The sequence below is a fragment of the Ranitomeya imitator genome, chromosome 1 (assembly GCF_032444005.1).
Source record: "Ranitomeya imitator isolate aRanImi1 chromosome 1, aRanImi1.pri, whole genome shotgun sequence".
NCBI lineage: Eukaryota > Metazoa > Chordata > Amphibia > Anura > Dendrobatidae > Ranitomeya > Ranitomeya imitator.
The window spans coordinates 242,887,600-242,906,816 of NC_091282.1; the positions used below are offsets into that span (position 1 = coordinate 242,887,600).

At 45.9% G+C, this 19,217-nt stretch overlaps 1 protein-coding gene across 2 annotated transcripts in view; it reads left to right on the forward strand.

The window, feature by feature from the left end:
• Positions 1–19,217, forward strand: part of HECTD4 (HECT domain E3 ubiquitin protein ligase 4) — a 336,354-nt gene that overhangs the window by 238,131 nt on the left and 79,006 nt on the right. For both annotated transcript variants that reach the window (XM_069754771.1, XM_069754778.1), the window contains exons 48-59: positions 246–325; positions 491–654; positions 834–1,071; positions 1,169–1,305; positions 1,585–1,711; positions 2,135–2,272; positions 10,589–10,725; positions 12,101–12,261; positions 12,960–13,141; positions 13,304–13,509; positions 13,637–13,767; positions 14,510–14,715. In XM_069754771.1, the coding sequence (XP_069610872.1) occupies positions 246–325; positions 491–654; positions 834–1,071; positions 1,169–1,305; positions 1,585–1,711; positions 2,135–2,272; positions 10,589–10,725; positions 12,101–12,261; positions 12,960–13,141; positions 13,304–13,509; positions 13,637–13,767; positions 14,510–14,715 (1,907 nt within the window). The remainder of the gene's footprint in view (positions 1–245; positions 326–490; positions 655–833; positions 1,072–1,168; positions 1,306–1,584; positions 1,712–2,134; positions 2,273–10,588; positions 10,726–12,100; positions 12,262–12,959; positions 13,142–13,303; positions 13,510–13,636; positions 13,768–14,509; positions 14,716–19,217) is intronic.

Sequence of the window (19,217 nt, forward strand, 5' to 3'; positions counted from 1 at the left end):
AAGCTTAAAAATGGAACTTATGTTCTACAAAGATTTTGACCTTCTGAACGATATTTAAAACTATAGGGTATCCTGCTTAAAGAGGAACTGCCAAAAGGGGGCAGTCTGTGCAGTAATTTTATTCCTGCGGTTTCTTTGAGTATTCCACTTTTATTTTTATAATCCACCATACAGTTTCTGAGATGCGGGCCTTTTTATTTAGTTCTACTTTTAAAAACCTTACCACTTTTCCTTCTTCTTTTTAGCAATGGGCGAGCTGTTCATTACAATGGTTCAAGCCTTTTGCAGTGGAAGAGCGTCCGGTTAGATGTAGCGCTGTCACCCGGTATGGACTTTGTTTATATGATTGATGCCCAAGATTAGGTTATGACAAATGTTTCAGCTAGTATTCCTCCACTTTTATTTACATAAGACTCTGCACGATGATGATGGGTCTTTTGATGGCCTAAGTTTGCTTGGATTGTTTGATCAGGTTTTCTTTGTGTTTTAGGCGATGTTGCTGGTATTGGTTGGGAGAGGACAGAAGGCACTCCACCACCTCCAGGCCAGCCGTCAAAGGGCAGAGTTTACTTCACTTACTGTGGCCAAAGGCTTGGACCTTACTTAGAAGATGTTTCTGGAGGAATGTGGCCAGTTATACATATTCAGAAAAAGGTAAATTATTCTGCCTAAAACCTCAGGAGACCTATGCAATTAAGTTAGGCAATAAACTATTATCTGTATTCACCACACCAATGTACGTGATCACAAAGTGAAGGACAATGGCCATGTATTTCCAGAAAATGTAGGATATTTTGGAAGTTGTCATTGTGAATATCTTGTGTTTTTCATAGAATACAAAAATCCGGGCAAATTATGGATCACGCCAGTTTGCATTTGCTGAGGGCCAGGCTCATCGTAATGCTGCTGATTTATGCATTGACCTGGCTGAAGAAATCAGTGCAAATTTTGAAGCCTTACCATTTGCTATGGCGTCAGACAGTGATAATGATGCTGGAACTAGCATAGCCTCTGACCCAGGAAATCACGGCCCACCATGCCGCATTGCTGCAGCAGCCACAGTTTTACAACGTACGTACTTTATCTATTTTCAGGACCCACTCTTCTCTGATATGGGTTCTGTTAGTCGATGCTTCCCCGTGCATACAACCCCATGTTTTTCTTTCAGAGTATGACAGTGATGCTTCCTGCAGATATAAGGTGGAGCTGAGCTATGAAAACTTTGTTACATCTGGTCCTGATCCACATCCCCCTCCAATTGCAGATGATGAAAGTGATGACGACGATGATGATGACATGCCACGGGTCAGAGATTTTAAAAAGAAAAATCTTTTAATGATAGAGCAAAAAATTGTATTTGTAATAGAAGAAAGCCAATTTCTGCAAATACAATACTTAGTAGATTTGGTTGTTTAAAATGTAAACATGATGAATGATTTTCTCCTTTTGCACATAAGGTTTATATGCGAACATGTTCATTAAGTCTTGGGGATTGTTGCACAGATTTTTTTTACATTCTACATTGTGACTTGTATACATATTTTTTTAAATAAATTTATTATCATTAATTCCTATGTTTTAAAGGAAGATCACTATGCCTTACTGGTGAAAGCTTGGGAGACCAAGGTATTTCCAACCATTCGGAGACGTTTTCGTAATGAGGCGGAGAGAAAATCAGGCTTGGACCAGATTAAAGGAGCTTTGCAACTAGGTATGAAACTTGTGGTGCAATTTACTTGCACAAATGATGCATTCCTGTTTTTGTTAATTGCTTATATTAATATTGTATAAAACCGTATTTCACAAAGGGCAGGTTAAAACTTGAGCTTCCAGCAGGATGCGGACCGACTACAGTGATATATGGTGGAGGTTGCACAGTGGCAAAATACTGAGAGACAAACTCTCGCACATCCATTATACGTGGGGGTGGGATACTTCGTACTGTCAATGCACGTACATGAAGGCCAGACATCTTTAATTTTATGATCTTTTTATGTTCCTCATTCTGATGCTCCCAACACCACCACCAAGGCATTAGCTCAAGTAATATATTTTCTTTGTTATATTACCATTGGGTTTTGCATCATCTGTGAACTCTAATTTCCATAATCCTCAATGTTGTTTTCTCTTCCAGGAATGGTGGATATAGCAAGGCAGACCGTGGAGTTTTTGTATGAGGAAAACGGTGGAATCCCTAGAGATCTATATCTTCCAACCATTGAAGATATCAAAGACGAGGCAAATAAATTCACAATTGACAAAGTTCGCAAAGGTATAAAAAAACAAAAGCAAAAAGCAATCTAAATACAAAGGACTTTTGTCATTAAAATGACAGAAAATGACCCCCATTGTGCAACTATTTTATTTAAAAATGTGAATAAAAATCCTTCTTGGTAATAGTTCTGTGGTACCAATTGTCACGGATCGCTGCTCCGTGGTGTCACTTATTCGTCACGTGCCTGCTCTCACACGTGACTTTGGGTTGTGCCTGCAAGGGTTAATCTATCTCCCCACTCTCCGTCCAGCATTCAACCTCTGTCCTATGCTGTAAGGGGAGCATAAATCACACACCGACCCAGGCCACACACCCGCTCATACATGCTGCCACCACTCACCGAATACACGGGCGATGAGTCCCAGAAATAACTAATAAAAATATGTTTACCACTCATAAGGCTCACACACCTCTAGGCTATGGATTCTTTAGAACATTCAAGGTTCAACTTATTAAAGGTTTATACTTTAATAGAAAAAGGTTCAATGCTTACAATAATAAAAAGACATAAAAATATGATAATAAAAAGACATACAACTTATGCAAAACCGTAAACAAGAGAAAACTTACAGAAATCATTTAACTTGTAGTCTGCTTTCTGCTCCCTGAGGGAGGGGGGGGGGGGGTGAATGTAGTTGTGAAACACATCAGCTTTTCTCCTTCGCCTCATTGGGGGACACAGACCATGGGTGTATGCTGCTGCCACCAGGAGGCTGACACTAAGTAATACAAAGAAAGTTAGCTCCTCCCCTGCAGTATACACCCTCCTGCTGGCCCCCAGCTAACCAGTTCTTGCTTAGTGTCCGTAGGAGGCACACGGACGGTTCTGCTATTCAGACCCAAAGAACTCTTTTTTACCGTTTTTTACTTTTTACTACGGTCGAATGGGGCGACGGATTCTTTCATGTTCCGATCTCCTCGAACCATCAACAGGCGAGCACGGGAGTTTTACCTCTCCGTATCCTCTCCTGCGACGTGGGAAGCCACTGCCTGAGCTGATTTTAGGGGCGACGGGCCCCTTCAAGCGCATCGATCTCCCCCCTCCCTTATCAGACGAGCACTGGAGTTTCACCTTCAGTATCCTCTTCTGCAGCCAGGCCTATTGCCGGACATTCAGCCCTGTCCACCAGGTTTTACCCTCGGCTGTACAGAGGCACCTTCCAGCGTGGCGTCCGAGCAGCCCCCACTGCATCACCACTGAAAAAGCGGATGATGGAAGGAGGCAGACGGTTCCTCTCCACCCCTCTTCTGCAGGGATGGTGGATGGAGGCTCCCCAACCTTGCACCGTCCTATCTACCCGGGCACAGCTCCTACCTGCAGCATCTGCCACCCCCTCCATATTGGGGTAAGTGCTCCGTGAGATTTGGGTTTTCCGGCGGTCAGAGGAGGGCTCCATAGCGACTGGGTCACCACAGAGCTTCGCGGCACTTTTCCCCTCAGTCTGCGGGTGCGCGCCGGCCGAAGCCATAAATTTAGTCCCCGGCTTCGGCCCTGTTTAGGCCGCATCCCGGGAAGCCCCGCCCTCCGCTTGCTCCCTTCTAGCGGCTCCGCCCCCCTATTCAGGCGCTTCTCGTTCCAGACGAGATCTCGGCGGCCATCTTCTTCCTCCTCCATTGCGGTCACTATTTCTTCTGGAGGGGGCTGCGGCCGGCGGTTTTTCAGCTCTGAAGTCAGCGCTTTTCCAGACGGGGGACTCAGAACCTGAGTAAGGTGAATCGCCCCAATATCTCCCCCCCCGGCACGCATCCCGGCAGCATTAAGGGACTAGCTTTCCCTGTTTTTTATATACTTAAGGCTGCAATCTCTGGTGCTCCTGCACACTACAGAATGTATAGTACAGTGTGCAGGCTTGCAAACAGAGAGCTGTGAGTTCCCAGCAATGAAGCTCTCATGACTCGTTCCCTGGTGACTCATTCCCTGGTGACTCTTTCCCTGGTATTTAATACTCTGCCCGGTAGTCGCTGGGCCCATAGGTGCATCCCCAGCTTTCCATGCCTTTTTATTAAACCCAGGACCAGCATTCCCTGGTCTTAAGGGTCCCCTAGTTTTAAAAGGGTCACATCCCCAGCATTCTCTGCTCTGCCAGAAGCCGGTCTCCTTTTCCTTAGTACTTAATCAGGCCAGTATGCCCTGGTCTTAAAGGCACAGGGCCAGTAGGCACTGGTCTTAAAGGCACATGGCAAGTATGCCCTGGTCTTAAAGGCACATGACCAGCATCCCTGGTCTTAAAGGAGCATGACCAGCATTCTTGTTCTTAAAGGCACATTACCAGCTTTGCTGGTCTTTAAGGCACTTGTTCCAACATTCCTTTCATGACCAGTATTCCTGGTCTTAAAGGCACGTGACCAGCATGCCCTGGTCTTATAGACTCGTGACCAGTATCCCCTGGTCTTAAAGACACGTGTCCAGTATACCCTGGTCTTAAAGGCACATGACCAGTATGCCCTTGTCTTAAAGGCACGTCACCAGTATTTCCTGGTCTTAAAGGCACATGACCAGTATGCCCTGGTCTTAAAGGCACGTGACCAGTATCCCCTGGTCTTAAACGCTATAACCAGTATGCCCTGGTCTTAAAGGCACATGACTAGTACGTCCTGGTTTTTCAAGGCCATGACCAGTATGCCCTGGTCTTAAAGGCACGTGACCAGTATCCCCTGGTCTTAAACGCAATAACCAGTATGCCCTGGTCTTAAAGGCACATGACTAGTACGTCCTGGTTTTCAAGGCTCATGTCCAGTATGCCCTGGCTTTTAAAGGCACACGACCAGTATGCCCTGGTCTTTAAGGCACGTGACCATTATGCCCTGGACTTAAAGGCTCAGGACCAGTACGCCCTGGTCTTAAACGCAAATGACCAGCATACCCTGGTTTTAAGGGCACATGACCATTATCTCCTGGATTTCAGCATGCCCTGCTTTTAAAGGCACATGAACAGTATGTCATCTTACAAAAGGCACAAGACCAGTATTCCCTGGTCTTAAAGGCTCATGGCCAGTAACCCCTAGCCTTAAAGGCGCATGACCAGTATTTACTGGTCTTAAGGGCACATCATCTATCCTAAGCTGGTCACCCTAACTGAGCTCTGGAGCACTCACATGCTCCCTCTCCTACAATGGGAGCCGTCGGCTAGCAGGGGCCGCAAGTATTCTAGAAAAACGTACAGGTTCTAGAAAATCTCCATCAACATTTGACGGTGATGCACTGGAAGACCTCTAAGTAGGATACCATTCCTGGTCAGAATTTTATGGGCGACGGGTCCCTTAAAGGGCTCCGATTTCCCCCCACACCTTCAACAGACGAGCACACGGAGTGTCGCCTCCATGTATCTTCTTCTGCATCCAGGTCTATCGCCACAACCTGCCCTGTCCACTCGGAAACCTCAATTCTGGGGATGTGGCGTCCACATTTGTGGCGTCCCAACAAGGAGGTTTTCCCCCCTTTGTATCAGATGCAAGAAAGTGGACGATTCCTCTCCACTTCCCTGTTAAGAAGATGGTGGATCGAGGTTTTTCCTTATTTTCTTCTCTGCACGACGATGGCAGAGACCTGCTGGTTACAGTCCCGCATTCTGTCACTTGGCAGACTCGCCGGGCAGAATTTCTTGCGGTATTCCTACCAGTATCCTGGCCGGTGTATCATCAATTAAGATTCCACAGACGGTCGGATAGCAAATCTAGTTCGTTCCGTCTTGTGGTTTCGGGTTCAGCGCTCTACCCTTCCTTAGCCGCCACATGGGTTGCTTGACCAAAGGGAGAGAATGAAAGTCTCCGGGTCCCAGACCTTATCTACTTCGTTCCACAGTATAGCTGGCCAATCAAATCTTCTGAGCGGGAGACTAGCAAGGGATCGTATCTCTTCTTCAGGCTCAACCAGCAGTGGAAGCATTGGCCAGGACAGTCTAGATCTAAGGGATCTTGGTTCCAAAATGGAGGGAATGAAAAGTATCTCCATTCCTGGACCCCAAACTTCTAACAACCTTTGACAGGGCCCTTTCTTTTTTCGGATGGAGTTCCTCCGCTCAGCCACTACTTCAACAGAGAAACGTGGTTGTTTTCTGGCATCCATCGTCATTCGGGATTCTTACCCTCACATACCTATTTCTCCTCTCTACTATAATCTCTTCGCCTTTCCATTCGCGAACAGTATTTTCACGACCTGGCCCTTCTGCCTGGCTACCACACCAGAGTGGTCGCAAGGGTCATGACGGTTGTCATGTTCTTCTTGCACCTTAGAAGCATGGTCGTCCTGCCCTATTTGGTCGACTTTGTAGCCGCTCTCCTAGGACTACGCTGAGTCGTCCATATCACTTGCAATTACCTCTCTATTGGGCTAGCAGCTAAACTTAGACAAGTTTTTTTCCCTCATTCTCAGCCCAGCAGATCCTCTTTGAGGATGATCCTGCCCAAGAAGGATGGTTATTCTCTCTCGGGTCTAGGTCGTGGCCCTTCTACAGGGAGCTTGCGCACTCGATCTCTCATTCCCTCGGTTCTTTCAATTCGCTAGGAGGGTTCTGAGGGAAAGGACGTCTACGGAAGCAGTTTCCTTCGCTGCGCTCGTTTTCTGCAAGTCAATCAGGCTCTCAAAGGGTAGTCTCTGAGCTCCTTTCTCTTCCAGAGCCTTCTCCTGGCCCAAGGGCTATTGGGAGATACCATTGCCAGTTTTCTTCTCCCGATCATCTCTCTGTAGATCCGAACGGTACGGCTATTCCTTCAGCAGGCCCTCTGCCTTCTGGCGGGTCTTCAGTTGGATAATGCCTCGGCTGTGCCCCAAGTTAGCCATCTAGCAAGTACCCTCAGTCAAGCGCCATGGCTAAGGTACCTCGCACTCTCTGATGGGCCGAGTTCTATCTTCGGTGATCTCAACAGTACATTCCCTGGAGTAGAACACTGGGCGGCAGACATATTCAGCCGTCCGGGTTTTTCCTCAAGTGAGTGGGAACTTCACTCGGAAATCTTCCATCGGACCTGCCTTCACTGGAGTACTCCAGAGGTAGTTCGGATGGCGTCCAAGCTGAACGCCAATGTACTCCAGTTCATGGTTTGGCCTCGCGATCCAAGACCATTGCAGTGCATGATCTATTCTTCCATGGTACCAATTTCCATAACCCCTCTTCCACTACGTCTGAAACCTTTTCGGAAGCGGGTAGGGCCCCAGTGATCCCGGGAGACCCGCACTGACCATGTCAGGTTTTTTTCTCGCTTGCGGTACTAGTATTTTTCCGGCTTATTGTCTCAAGCTGGAAATATGGTCTTTCTTGCAGGCCTCAACCTGTAGTTCTTCCCTACCGCGTACCGTTAAAGCCGTGGGACCTTAATGGTCCTGGGCATCTTACAGTGGACTCCTTTTCTGATCCGGATAGACTTTTCTATCAGGGAGGGTCTCTCCCCTTCTTTCTCTGCGTTCTTGTCCTCCTGATTAGTCTTCAGATCTCGACGCTCTGTTCTTTATCTTTTTTCCTTATTACCTTCAAGGCAAGGTTGCCCTCTAGCCATCCCCTTCCCTCGTTGCCAAGGGGTATTATATCTCCACTGTTGCAGGGGCATCGTCCTCTCATCTCCTTCGGCTCTAGTCCACAAAGCGGAATGGGTTCTCCATAATCTGGAAGAAGCGAGTGCTCCGAGTGGGTACGTATCGAGGACGACGTCCTTCCAAAGGTTGGACATTTTACTCGGGTTTTTCGATGGTAAGTAGGCTTCCTGACGGTCGCAGGAAGGGTTTAGCCGTTTCTCTTCGGCCACGTTAGCCTGGTGGATTCTTTTCTCCATCCAGGAGTCCTTTCGCGCTAGATGCCAGCCTATCTCCCTGTCTGAGGGCTCTAGGCGCCAGACGTCGGCAAGCACGACCGCAGGCTTGCGAATTCCTCCAGGCCGCATGCATTCTTGAAGCACTATAATTCACTCACTTCCACAGATGTGAGTCTGGGCAGGTGGACTTTGCAGGCCGCGGTGGCGCACTTGTAAGTAGCGGCTACACGGCCTGAAGTGATGTTGTCCCCACCCAGGGACTGCTTTGGGACGTCCCATGGTCTGTGTCCCCCAATGAGGCGAAGGAGAAATAGGGATTTTTGTGTACTCACCGTAAAATCCTTTTCTCCGAGCCATTCATTGGGGGACACAGCTCCCACCCTGTTATTAGCTTATGCTTTGTTTTTATCTTTTGATATGTTATACTCATATATAATGTGACATGCTTTACGCTTATATGTCGTTATTGATCTCCTACTGCTTTTGCACCGAACTGGTTAGCTGGGAGCCAGCAGGAGGGTGTATACTGCAGGGGAGGAGCTAACTTTTTCTTTGTATTACTTAGTGTCAGCCTCCTGGTGGCAGCAGCATACACCCATGGTCTGTGTCCCCCAATGAATGGCTCGGAGAAAAGGATTTTACGGTTAGTACACAAAAATCCCTATTTCAGGCTGCCATCATCATGTGAACACAATTCTCTGTCTGCAGCCTAAATTTATAACTTTGGTCTGAGGTCAGGTTTCTAGACCAGCCTCCCAGGTTAATATCATAATTGCGGTCTGTTTGATTGGGCACAGCCGCTCTACCAATGAATATATATTATTTTCCTCTGGGACACGTGTGAAATGGTTCCCAGGGATACCTTCCCTCAAGCTGCAATTAGCATCTCCCCTCCAAGACCTCAGAGGTGTCAAGTGTTCCTTTTGTTCTTTGGCCTTAGCCAGACCCCCTGGTGAGATCTGGAGACAGAATTCCTAGGGTACCATCACACAGTGGCATTTTGATCACTACGACGGCACGATTCGTGACGTTCCAGCGATATAGTTACGATCTCGCTGTGTCTGACACGCTCCTGCGATCAGGGACACCGCTGAGAATCGTACGTCGTAGCAGATCGTTTGAAACTTTCTTTCGTCGTCTAGTGTCCCGCTGTGGCGGCATGATCGCATGGTGTAACAAAGGTGTGCACGATATTGTATACGATGTGCGCATAGTAACCAACGGCTTCTACATCGCATGTACGTCATGAAATTATCGCTCCATCATCGTACATTGCAAAGTGTGACAGCAGTCTACGACGCTGGAGCGATATTGTTACGATGCTGGAGCGTCACGGATCGTGCCGTCGTAGCGATCAAAATGCCACTGTGTCACGGTACCCTTACTCTTCCCAAGGAAGTACATATTAACACCTAGGTGCCACTGGCCTTCAGGACAGATGCTACATTATCACTTGTCACACATATAACCCTAGACAGATGTCAGATGTCACTACACCCATATAGATATATATAATATATATACACATATTTCATCACACCTCCCTCCTTATTAACGTGCATGGGGGTTGACTTACAGGTCAGCTCCCAAGCACGTATCTGGTTCCGTCCCATCTTGGCGAGAAAGGCCATCGGCATTACCATGATCAACTCTCTTCTTGTGCTGAATTGTGAAATCATATTGCTGAAGTATAAAACTCCATCTAAGCAATTTCCCATCGTCCCCAACTACTCGGTTGAGCCAACTCAGTGGGTTATGATCTGTGATCACGGTGAAGTTGCGCCCATAGAGGTATGGGCGGCACGGTGGCGCAGTGGTTAGCACAGCAGCCTTGCTGCGCTGGAGTCCTGGGTTCAAACCCCACCAAGGACAACATCTGCAAAGAGTTTGTATGTTCTCTCCGTGTTTGCGTGGGTTTCCTCCGGGTTCTCCAGTTTCCTCCCACATTCCAAAGACATACTGATAGGGAATTTAGATTGTGAGCCCCAACAGGGACAGTGATGATAATGTGTGCAACCTGTAAAGCGCTGCGTAATATGTTAGCGCTATATGAAAATAAAGATTATTATTATTATTACTAGGATGCCATAGTTTAGGCAGGTATTGATGGCAGTTTTCTCATGATCATTGCCCCTGTATGATACCTCAGCATAGTACGGGTATGTGCACACGATGCGGATTTTGCTGCGGATCCGCAGCAGTTTCCCATGAGTTTACACTACAATGTAAACCTATGGGAACGAAATCCGCAGTGCACATGCTGCGGAAAAAACCGCGCGGAAACGCAGCATTTTATTTTCCGCAGCATGTCAATTCTTTGTGCGGTATCCGCAGCAGTTTTACACCTGCTCCAATAGAAAACTGCAGATGTAAAACCGCAGCAGAATCCGCAATAGAAACAGCGATAAATCCGCAGGAAAAACTGCAGCGGTTTTGCACTGCGGATTTATCAAATCTGCTGCGGAAAAATCCGCAGAGGAGCTTTCTACGTGTGTACATATCCTAAAGGTGCCTCTGTACTTCTGGGCAGATCACATGGAACTTATTTTTATCTGTGTTTTTTCTTAGGACTCACTGTGGTCATTAGATCTCCGGACAGCAACAATGTTGCCAGTACTGCTGTGGGAACTGCTCTACCAAAATTTGCCATCAGGGGTATGCTCAAGACCTTCTCCCTGCATGGAGTGGTTCTGGATGTGGATTCGGTGAGATGATGTATTGTACTGGTGTTGTATTAACATGCCTGTGATTGACGTGCTTGTGTATTGAACACTCACAGGATGGATTTCTTGGTATTGTAAATTAATAGCATGCAGCCATGATTTCGGCTAGTGTTCCGTTTTCATGGGGTGTAAGATATCTTAAAATTGTATCTGCTGACATTGAAAAGAATGCTAAAATGCTAATGTTTCTAAGCTGTAGAGCATGTAACATAAAAACCATGCATCACGCTTCCATGCACCTTACATTTATATTATATTGAGGAACAAAGAAACGTGGTCAGTGGAAATCCACAGGGTGCCACGCTCTGTGTCAGGAGACGCCCAGGTCAGGTAAGAAAAGTCGATTTATTCAACACACACAGTTTTCACATGCCTGTTTATTTAAAGCACTACATTTTGTAGTTACCTGATGAAGGGGACGGATCATCCTTGAAACATGTTGTATTTAATAAATCTACTTTTCTTATCTGATCTGGGTGGATCCTGACTCAGAGCGTGGCGCCCAGTGGATTTCCACAGCCCACCTTTCATCATGCCTCACTGTATCACGCAGGATGCCAGGCGTAGGCGTAAGGTGCTGCAGCGCTCCAGGACAGCCGTCATTCACCACTTAGCATCAGCAGTGTGCCTGGCATGCATAACAACCAGAGGGGAGTTGAACACCTCTTCACATGGAGCTCCCTCTCTTTTGGTTTATTTTCACATTTAGATTATTTTATGATTATGGTGTAAAGGGATTTTATCACCACGTTTTTGCCACCTAATCTGAGAGCAGCATAATGTAGACAGAGGCCCTGATTCCAGCGATATGTCACTTACTGGGCTGCTTGGTGTAGTTTTTCTAAAATCACTGTTTTAGCAGGAGATTATCACTGAAGGACTAGTAAACCTGCCACCAGGTAGTCCTCCATATTCATGAGCCTTGTATAGCCCCACCCCCACTACTGCATCTTTCTGCTTATGCGTACAGAGCTCGGCATTTATAAAACTTGTAGATCTGCAGGAGAGAACTGATTTTTATCAAAATTGCAGGAAGCCGTGTAGTAAGCAATCATCATTTGAATCGGAGTTTCTGACCCAACAATCATGCAGATCTCCGATAGATAGCAAAAACCAGGTGACAGATGCCCTTTAAGAACATCAATTGCAGCTTTTGTTTGTATTTAGACCAATCATTTACAAATGACTTTATAGATTTGCTCCTTATTAAAATGTCCTGATGAAATGTAGGATGCATAACTTTACCTATAAAAACAATTTAGAACTGTGCCATATGCTCCAAAATATGTTTTAAAAACCCACACGCTTGCAGTTGTTCTATCTTTTAGCAGGATTTGTTGGTTGTTTTTGCTTTTAGGTAAATGAATTGGTGCAAGTAGAGACGTATCTCCGTAGTGAAGGCGTCTTAGTCAGATACTGGTATCCTATAGACATGCTGGAACGTCCACCTGTGGGATACAGAAGAATGGCCACCAATGGTTTAGTGACTCTAGATAGCGCAAATATCCAAATTCACAGGTAAGCGAGCAGTTTATAGCAGGACTGAAGGCATGTCAATGCCATGTAGCAGAAACATAATCTGCAGAATCTTCCTTTCTTTTTAATACTATATGATTTATTTAAAGGGGTTTTCCATTTTCACCTTTTTTCCCCCTTTTTTTAATGTAATTCATTGTAGGAGTGTTAAAAATAATAAATGCATCTGTTGCTTGCCCTCGCCATATTCAGTCTCTAACATTGCTCCCATCTGTGATTGTGCAGCAGTGACAAGACGTCATCAATGCTGCATCCAATCACTGGACTCGGCAGTTCTTCTGATGTAGACGTCAGGAGCCGCTGTGGCTCCGGTGGTGATATGTACTGTTGATATGATGTCACCATTGCCGCCTATGTACAATCACCAGTGCAACGTTGGCACTGGGGAGGGTAATTAACAGATGATTTTATTAATTTTAACATGACCACAACATATTACTAAAATAAAACTTTGAAAGGGGAAACCCTTGTAATTCTACAATGGTTTAACTTCTTCTGGGGACATACTGATTGAGATGACAGGATGTTCTTTACAGAATGTGGCCTGTAGTAGGCAGATAAACTGATACTGATGAACATGCATTAGGGATTGCTCATGTTAATGTTTGCCTGCACATTTTACAAGATTGCGGCACAGTTATATGGCTCCATGAAATGTGCATTATATTTCTTCATTTTAGGGAGCTGCTAAGATGTGAATCTGCACTTGCCAGGCTTTACTGCCGTGTTGCACTTCTCAATATTTTTGCCCCAAAGTCTCCACACACATTTACTCGCTTGTTCCATATTCCTGCCATTCGGGACATCACACTGGAGCATCTACAACTGCTGTCAAACCAACTTCTAACGCCTCCCCTTACTGGTAAATATATACGTTGCTGTTTCCATAGAAAATTGTATATCAAGATTTTGCTAGTGAGTGTTCCCACTACTTTTTTAATTCAATAATTTACGGTACTTTTTTATTGAGTTAATCACATTTGCTATTACTATCCTTTTAAACCTTTTGCTTTTCTTTACATAGATGGCACCATCAGCTCCTCTTCTATCCTGATTGCACAGTCTTTACAACATTGCATCCATTCTCAGAACTGCTCAACCACAGACCTCTTTTACCAGGGCAATGCTCAAGCAATCCGAGAATGGCTTGGGGTTGCCATCACTAGAGCCTTACATCAAGGAGAGGACAGCCTTCTGGACCTAACCAAACAGATCTGTTCATTCCTACAGGTCAGTGTGCTAATCACTTTGAAGGTTTAGTGATGTAGAACATCTTCTATTATGGTAAGGTTTGGAATTGTAGAATTTCTATGGCCTTTGTTTTTCTAGTTCTCTTATTAGAGTTTTTTGTTTTTAGAATGCCCCAGAGCAGTTTCCATCAGAAGAATTCCCAGTCACTGAATCCAAAGTCAGTATGGATGTTAATTTTCCTGGAGCAGCATTTGTTGTTGTGTCTTGTAAAGAAAGCCAGTCTGGTTTCCGCAAAGAGTAAGTGATCTAAATAACCACAGTGATGTTTTAATGGGTTAATCAAATCTTCATAAATGGGTATTGTCTGCTAAATGCTTGTAAATACAAGGAACTTATCAATTTACTGTTTATTAAATTGTTTAACCATTCTTGAGATATTTTTTCTTTTCTTTCTTTTTGTTTACACCTTAATTTTCTTGGAGACCAACCACCACTGCTAGACAGCAGAACATGTCATGTTTACCAGCTCACTTCTGTTCAGCTTGTAAGCTGTTTTGAAGCTGGTCAGGATCACTGGAGCATTCTGTTACCTTCTAATCCTGGACATCTTCAGCTCAGTTCACACAATCTACACATCAGCAGTGATCGGTCTCCAAGGCTGCAAGCTGTAAATAAAAGAATTAGTAGTTCAAGAATGGCTGCAAAATGTAATAAATTGCAAAATTGCTTTTTTTTTTTTTGCTAGCAGTATCTGACAATATCCATCCATTATGGAGGGGTATAGTCCTTTTAATGCAAGAGTGTCATGCTCAGATGTTAAACTGGAATTGAAAATTGAAAAGCACTGTCATTTCAGCTAGATTTACACAAATCAATAGAAAATTTTATATATTTGAGAATAATGCCTCTTTCTTCACTTATGAGCCACTTCTTCCTGAGCTCATTATCTATCCTTAACTCAGGTCCCACTAATGACATAAGTTGATTTTATTTGGGCTGTTTTTACTGTCCTGAAATATTACATTTCTCTTTGTTCTAGCTCTTCATTGTATAAAGCTCCCTGGGCTCGAGTTCTGCTCTATGGACTTGGTCATAAAGTGAAGAGAAATGGACAATTGAATTTAATTGAAACAGCGTGTTACCCACGTGATGCCTCCCCCAGCAATACAGGCCTCACTCCACCGCCAACCACCAATCAATACCCAACGGCCCTTATTCCTACGGACAAGATCCATGTCAAACTAGGTATATGGTCTGAGAGTTAAAGGCTGAGGCAGGGAATAAAATAAAAATGAGCTTACCTGTGAACCTCCTGCCAACCCAACACCAATGCTATAGTGGCCCGTGCCAGTGACTGCAGTGGTCACATTGATGTACGGCGTCGAACTGGCGGGGACCATCTTAGCATTGGCACTACAGCGGCAGGGAATATTAAAAGTGAATATGATTTATGCATATTTCCACTTCTAGTTTAATTTCTTAATCTCTTGGAAAACCTTTTAAATATGGTTTGTGCTCAAATCAAATTATTTTTGTCAATTAATTATTCAAATGTTCTGTTAAATCACAAACCATATTTTTATTTGCCAGTATTTATCACCTACAAAAATACATAAAAACACATATGTATCAAAATAATGTGGTTTGTTCAGATTACAAAAGGCACTGCCACATAAAATAAAATCAGCAGAAGAGGGAGGCCAATGTTAACAGAATGATGAAATGACAGTACAGAGAACTAGATGGTCCGTGGGATTAGAGCACAATGTGAAGGCAGTACTAACAATTTGCGGCTTTTGGAAAAAATGAAAAATAATAAAAAAATGGCAAAGTTGGGAATGTGGCAATGGAATAAAGGTGCTGAACCATACCATACACCCTTGGACAAGGCTTGGGGCAAAATATGCATCATATCACTCTTTTGGCTGGCAAAGGTCTGTAATTTTTTAGGACATTAAGATTTACAAATATGGTAGTTATCTGTTCTTTGGCTCACATGCTGTATTTTTAGACTTTTTTTTCACATATTTAATAGCATAAATGTTATTAAGTAAATACTATGTGCACACTTTATTTGCAGCAGATATTTCTGCACCATTTCCCAATCTCTTGGCAGGAAAAACACTGCTGCAAAAACATGCGTTTTTTGAAAATTTTTCTGATGTTTTATCTCCTTTATCTCATTGGGGGGACACTGGACCATGGGTGTTATGCTGTTGTCACTAGGAGGCTGACACTTAAGGTACCGTCACATTAAGCGACGCTGCAGCGATATAGACAACGATGCTGATCGCTGCAGCGTCGCTGTGTGGTTGCTGGAGAGCTGTCACACAGACAGCTCTCCAGCGACCAACGATGCCGAAGTCCCCGGGTAACCAGGATAAACATCGGGTTACTAAGCACAGGGCCGCGCTTAGTAACCCGATGTTTACCCTGGTTACCATTGTAAATGTAAAAAAAAAAAAAAACACTACATACTTACATTCTGGTGTCTGTCGCGTCCCCCGGCGTTCTGCTTCCCTGCACTGTGTCAGCGCCGGCCGTAAAGCAAAGCGGTGATGTCACCGCTGTCCTCTGCTTTACGGCCGGCCGGCGCTGACACAGTGCAGGGAAGCAGAACGCCGGGGAACGCGACAGACATCGGAATGTAAGTATGTAGTGTTTTTTTTTTGTTTTTTTTTTACATTTACAATGGTAACCAGGGTAAACATCGGGTTACTAAGCGCGGCCCTGCGCTTAGTAACCCGATGTTTACCCTGGTTACAAGTGAAGACATCGCTGGATCGGCGTCACACATGCCGATCAGCTATGTCAGCGGGTGATCCAGCGACGAAATAAAGTGCTGGCCTTCTAGCTCCAACCAGCGATGTCACAGCAGGATCCTGATCGCTGCTGCATGTCAAACACAACAATATCGCTATCCAGGACGCTGCAACGTCACGGATCGCTATCGTTATCGTTACAAAACTGCTCAGTGTGAAGGTACCTTTAGTTAATACAAAGAAAGATAGCTCCTCCTCATGCTGGCTCCAAGAGAACCAGTTCATGCTTGGTGTCCGTAGGAGGCATACTGGTCTGGTCTTCAGACCAAAAATCCTTTTTTATTTTAACTGTTCAAATTTTTTTTTTTTTTTATATAACTGTTTTGTTCAGATGAAGGGCCACGGATCCATTTAAAGTTCCGATCTCCCCAAGACAACTACAGGCGGGAACGTGGAGTGTTGCCTCCACGTACCCCCTCCTGCGACGTGGGATGCCATGCCTGGGCTGATTTTTAGGGACGACTGGTTCCTTAAAGGGCACCGATCTCCCCCACCATCAACAGACGAGCTCAAGGAGTGTTGCCTCCATGTACCCTCTTCTGCAGCCAGGCCTAAAGCCGGACAGCCAGCCCTGTCCATCCTGGGGGATTGATCCCCTTTGATGTACAGAGGCACTTTTTTGGCATCCGTGCAGCCCCCACTGCATGACCACTGTTACAGCGGATGATGCAAGGAGGCGGACGGTTCCTCTCCACCTCCCTATGAAAGGGATGGTGGATTGAGGGTTCCCTCTTTATCCCTGCACCGTCCAAAACCAGCAGCGTCAGCAGGAGGACTTACTGTATCCTGACTTGCTGCATTGCAGCTTCTCTGGGTAAGTGCTGGGGCTAGGGGCTCTGAGCAGATGGTCTGGGGCAGTGCTGGCATTGGGGTCCCATCCTGGGGGGGGTTGGGGGGGTTTCGACATCCGGCTCTTCTCCTGTTCGGCACCGGCCTCCATCGAAAAATTTAGCCCCCAGCTTCGGCATTGTGCAGGCTGCACCCGGAGGCTCCGCCTGCGCTATGACGCGCTCCAGCGTCCCCACCCACTATTAAGGCGCTTCCTGTCCAGGACGAGAAGCGCCTATGCAGATGTTGGTGACCATTTTTCTCCTTCCCATGCCACCTCCAGACACGCTGGCATCCGGAAGCAGTTTCCTGGCACAAGGATCCGGAGGCATCAGAAGTACCACACTGCAAATAAGAAACAATCTGGATAAGGGAGCGCTGCACTATCACTATCCCGTACCTCTGCAGTACCCCATACTCTGTAGGAATCCCTATTAAAGGGGCACATAGAGGTGTACATCATGTCCCAGCCTAAGACACCTAAAAAATCTCGTAAGACTATGTCTTTTTTTACTTCATGTAACTCTTGCCAGTCTGCATTTCCTAAAGCTCGGAGTTTGCTACACTGCAAAGCCTATGACCCTAAATACGCTCAGGGGCCCCCCACTGCCACCGAGCCCAGTGTACTTAGTCTCCCTGAGTGGGTTTCATCACTGTCGTAATCAATGGCTTCTCTGGCCAAAACGATTGAATCCTTCCGTGTTCCTTTTGTGGATCGTGGCGTTCGCATGACTGACATAGATGGATCCTCCCCTACACGGGAGCCGTCGGCTAGCAGGGGCCGCAAGCACTCTAGAAACGTACAGGCATCTAGAAAATTGATCCGTAGTACGTCACCCAAGCAATCACGTGATGTCCGCGAGCTCCATTTCTCGCTCTCCTCCTCCAGAGGTTTGTAGCGAACACGATTCTGAGTATGAATCGGACGTCTCCTTGGATCCAGATTCACCAGATTTTCAGAAAACGGTGCATTCATTGATTGAGGCTGTCACCCAGACTCTGAAGGTTGACGAAGACTCCGGCTCCGTGCCGGATCACCCTATGTCCTTCAAAAGGACTAAACGCCCTCATAGCGCATTTGCCATTCACCCGGAGTTTCAGGCTATAGTTAATCTACACAGGGAGCGACCGGATAAACGTTTCACAGGACAAAGACCTCTTGAGGCGAAGTATCCTTTTTCAGCTGATATAAGGAAAGATTGGGCCGAATCTCCTGTAGTAGACCCGCCAGTGTCTCGCCTGGCATCCAAACCCCTTCTATCCCTGCTGGATGGGTCCTCCATTAAAAATCTCACTGACCGTCAGATAAAAAAATTTGGCTCGCTCTGTCTTCGAGGCCTCAGGTTCGACTCTCTATCCATCTTTCGCTGCAGCGTGGATAGCTAAAGCAATGGTCACCTGGTTGGAGACGTTGGCTAATTCCATTCAGAGCAGTAATCTTCCTCCGGAGGCAGCGCATCTGGCCTGCCAGATTTCTCGGGCAGATTACCTGGTACATGCTTCTTTGGATGCGGCTAGCTGTGCTGCTCTGTCAGCGGCAAATGCCATCACGATCAGAAGGGCCTTATGGCTCAGAGAATGGAAAACGGATACTGCGTCAAAAAAGTCTGACATCCCTTCATTACCACACAGGGACAGAGGACCCCAGGCCTCCTATAGGCCCAACCTGCAATGGAAAAGTCGACCCAAACAGTTTAGATCTAAGGGATCTAGGTTTCAGAGATTTTCCGCCCGATGACTCCACGGTCGACACCACCAAGGTAGGTGGCTGCCTACTTCTGTTTCATCAGGTCTAGCCTTCCGCTGTCCACAACAAATTGGTCAGAGACCTGGTGTCTTCCGTATACAAAATGGATTTTTCTTCGCGTCCCTCAACGCATTTCTTACCTTTCCGTCCTCCCACGTCGGAGGCGAAGGCAAAAGCCATAGATGCATTGCGTCACAATGGCATCATTGTCCCGTTCCAGAAAACGAAAGGTTCATGGGACTCTACTCAAACCTATTTGTTGTCCCAAAAAAGGACGGAAGGTGAGACCCATACTAAACTTCTAAACAAGTTTGTCATGGTCCGTCATTTCCGCATGGAGTCTCTACGTT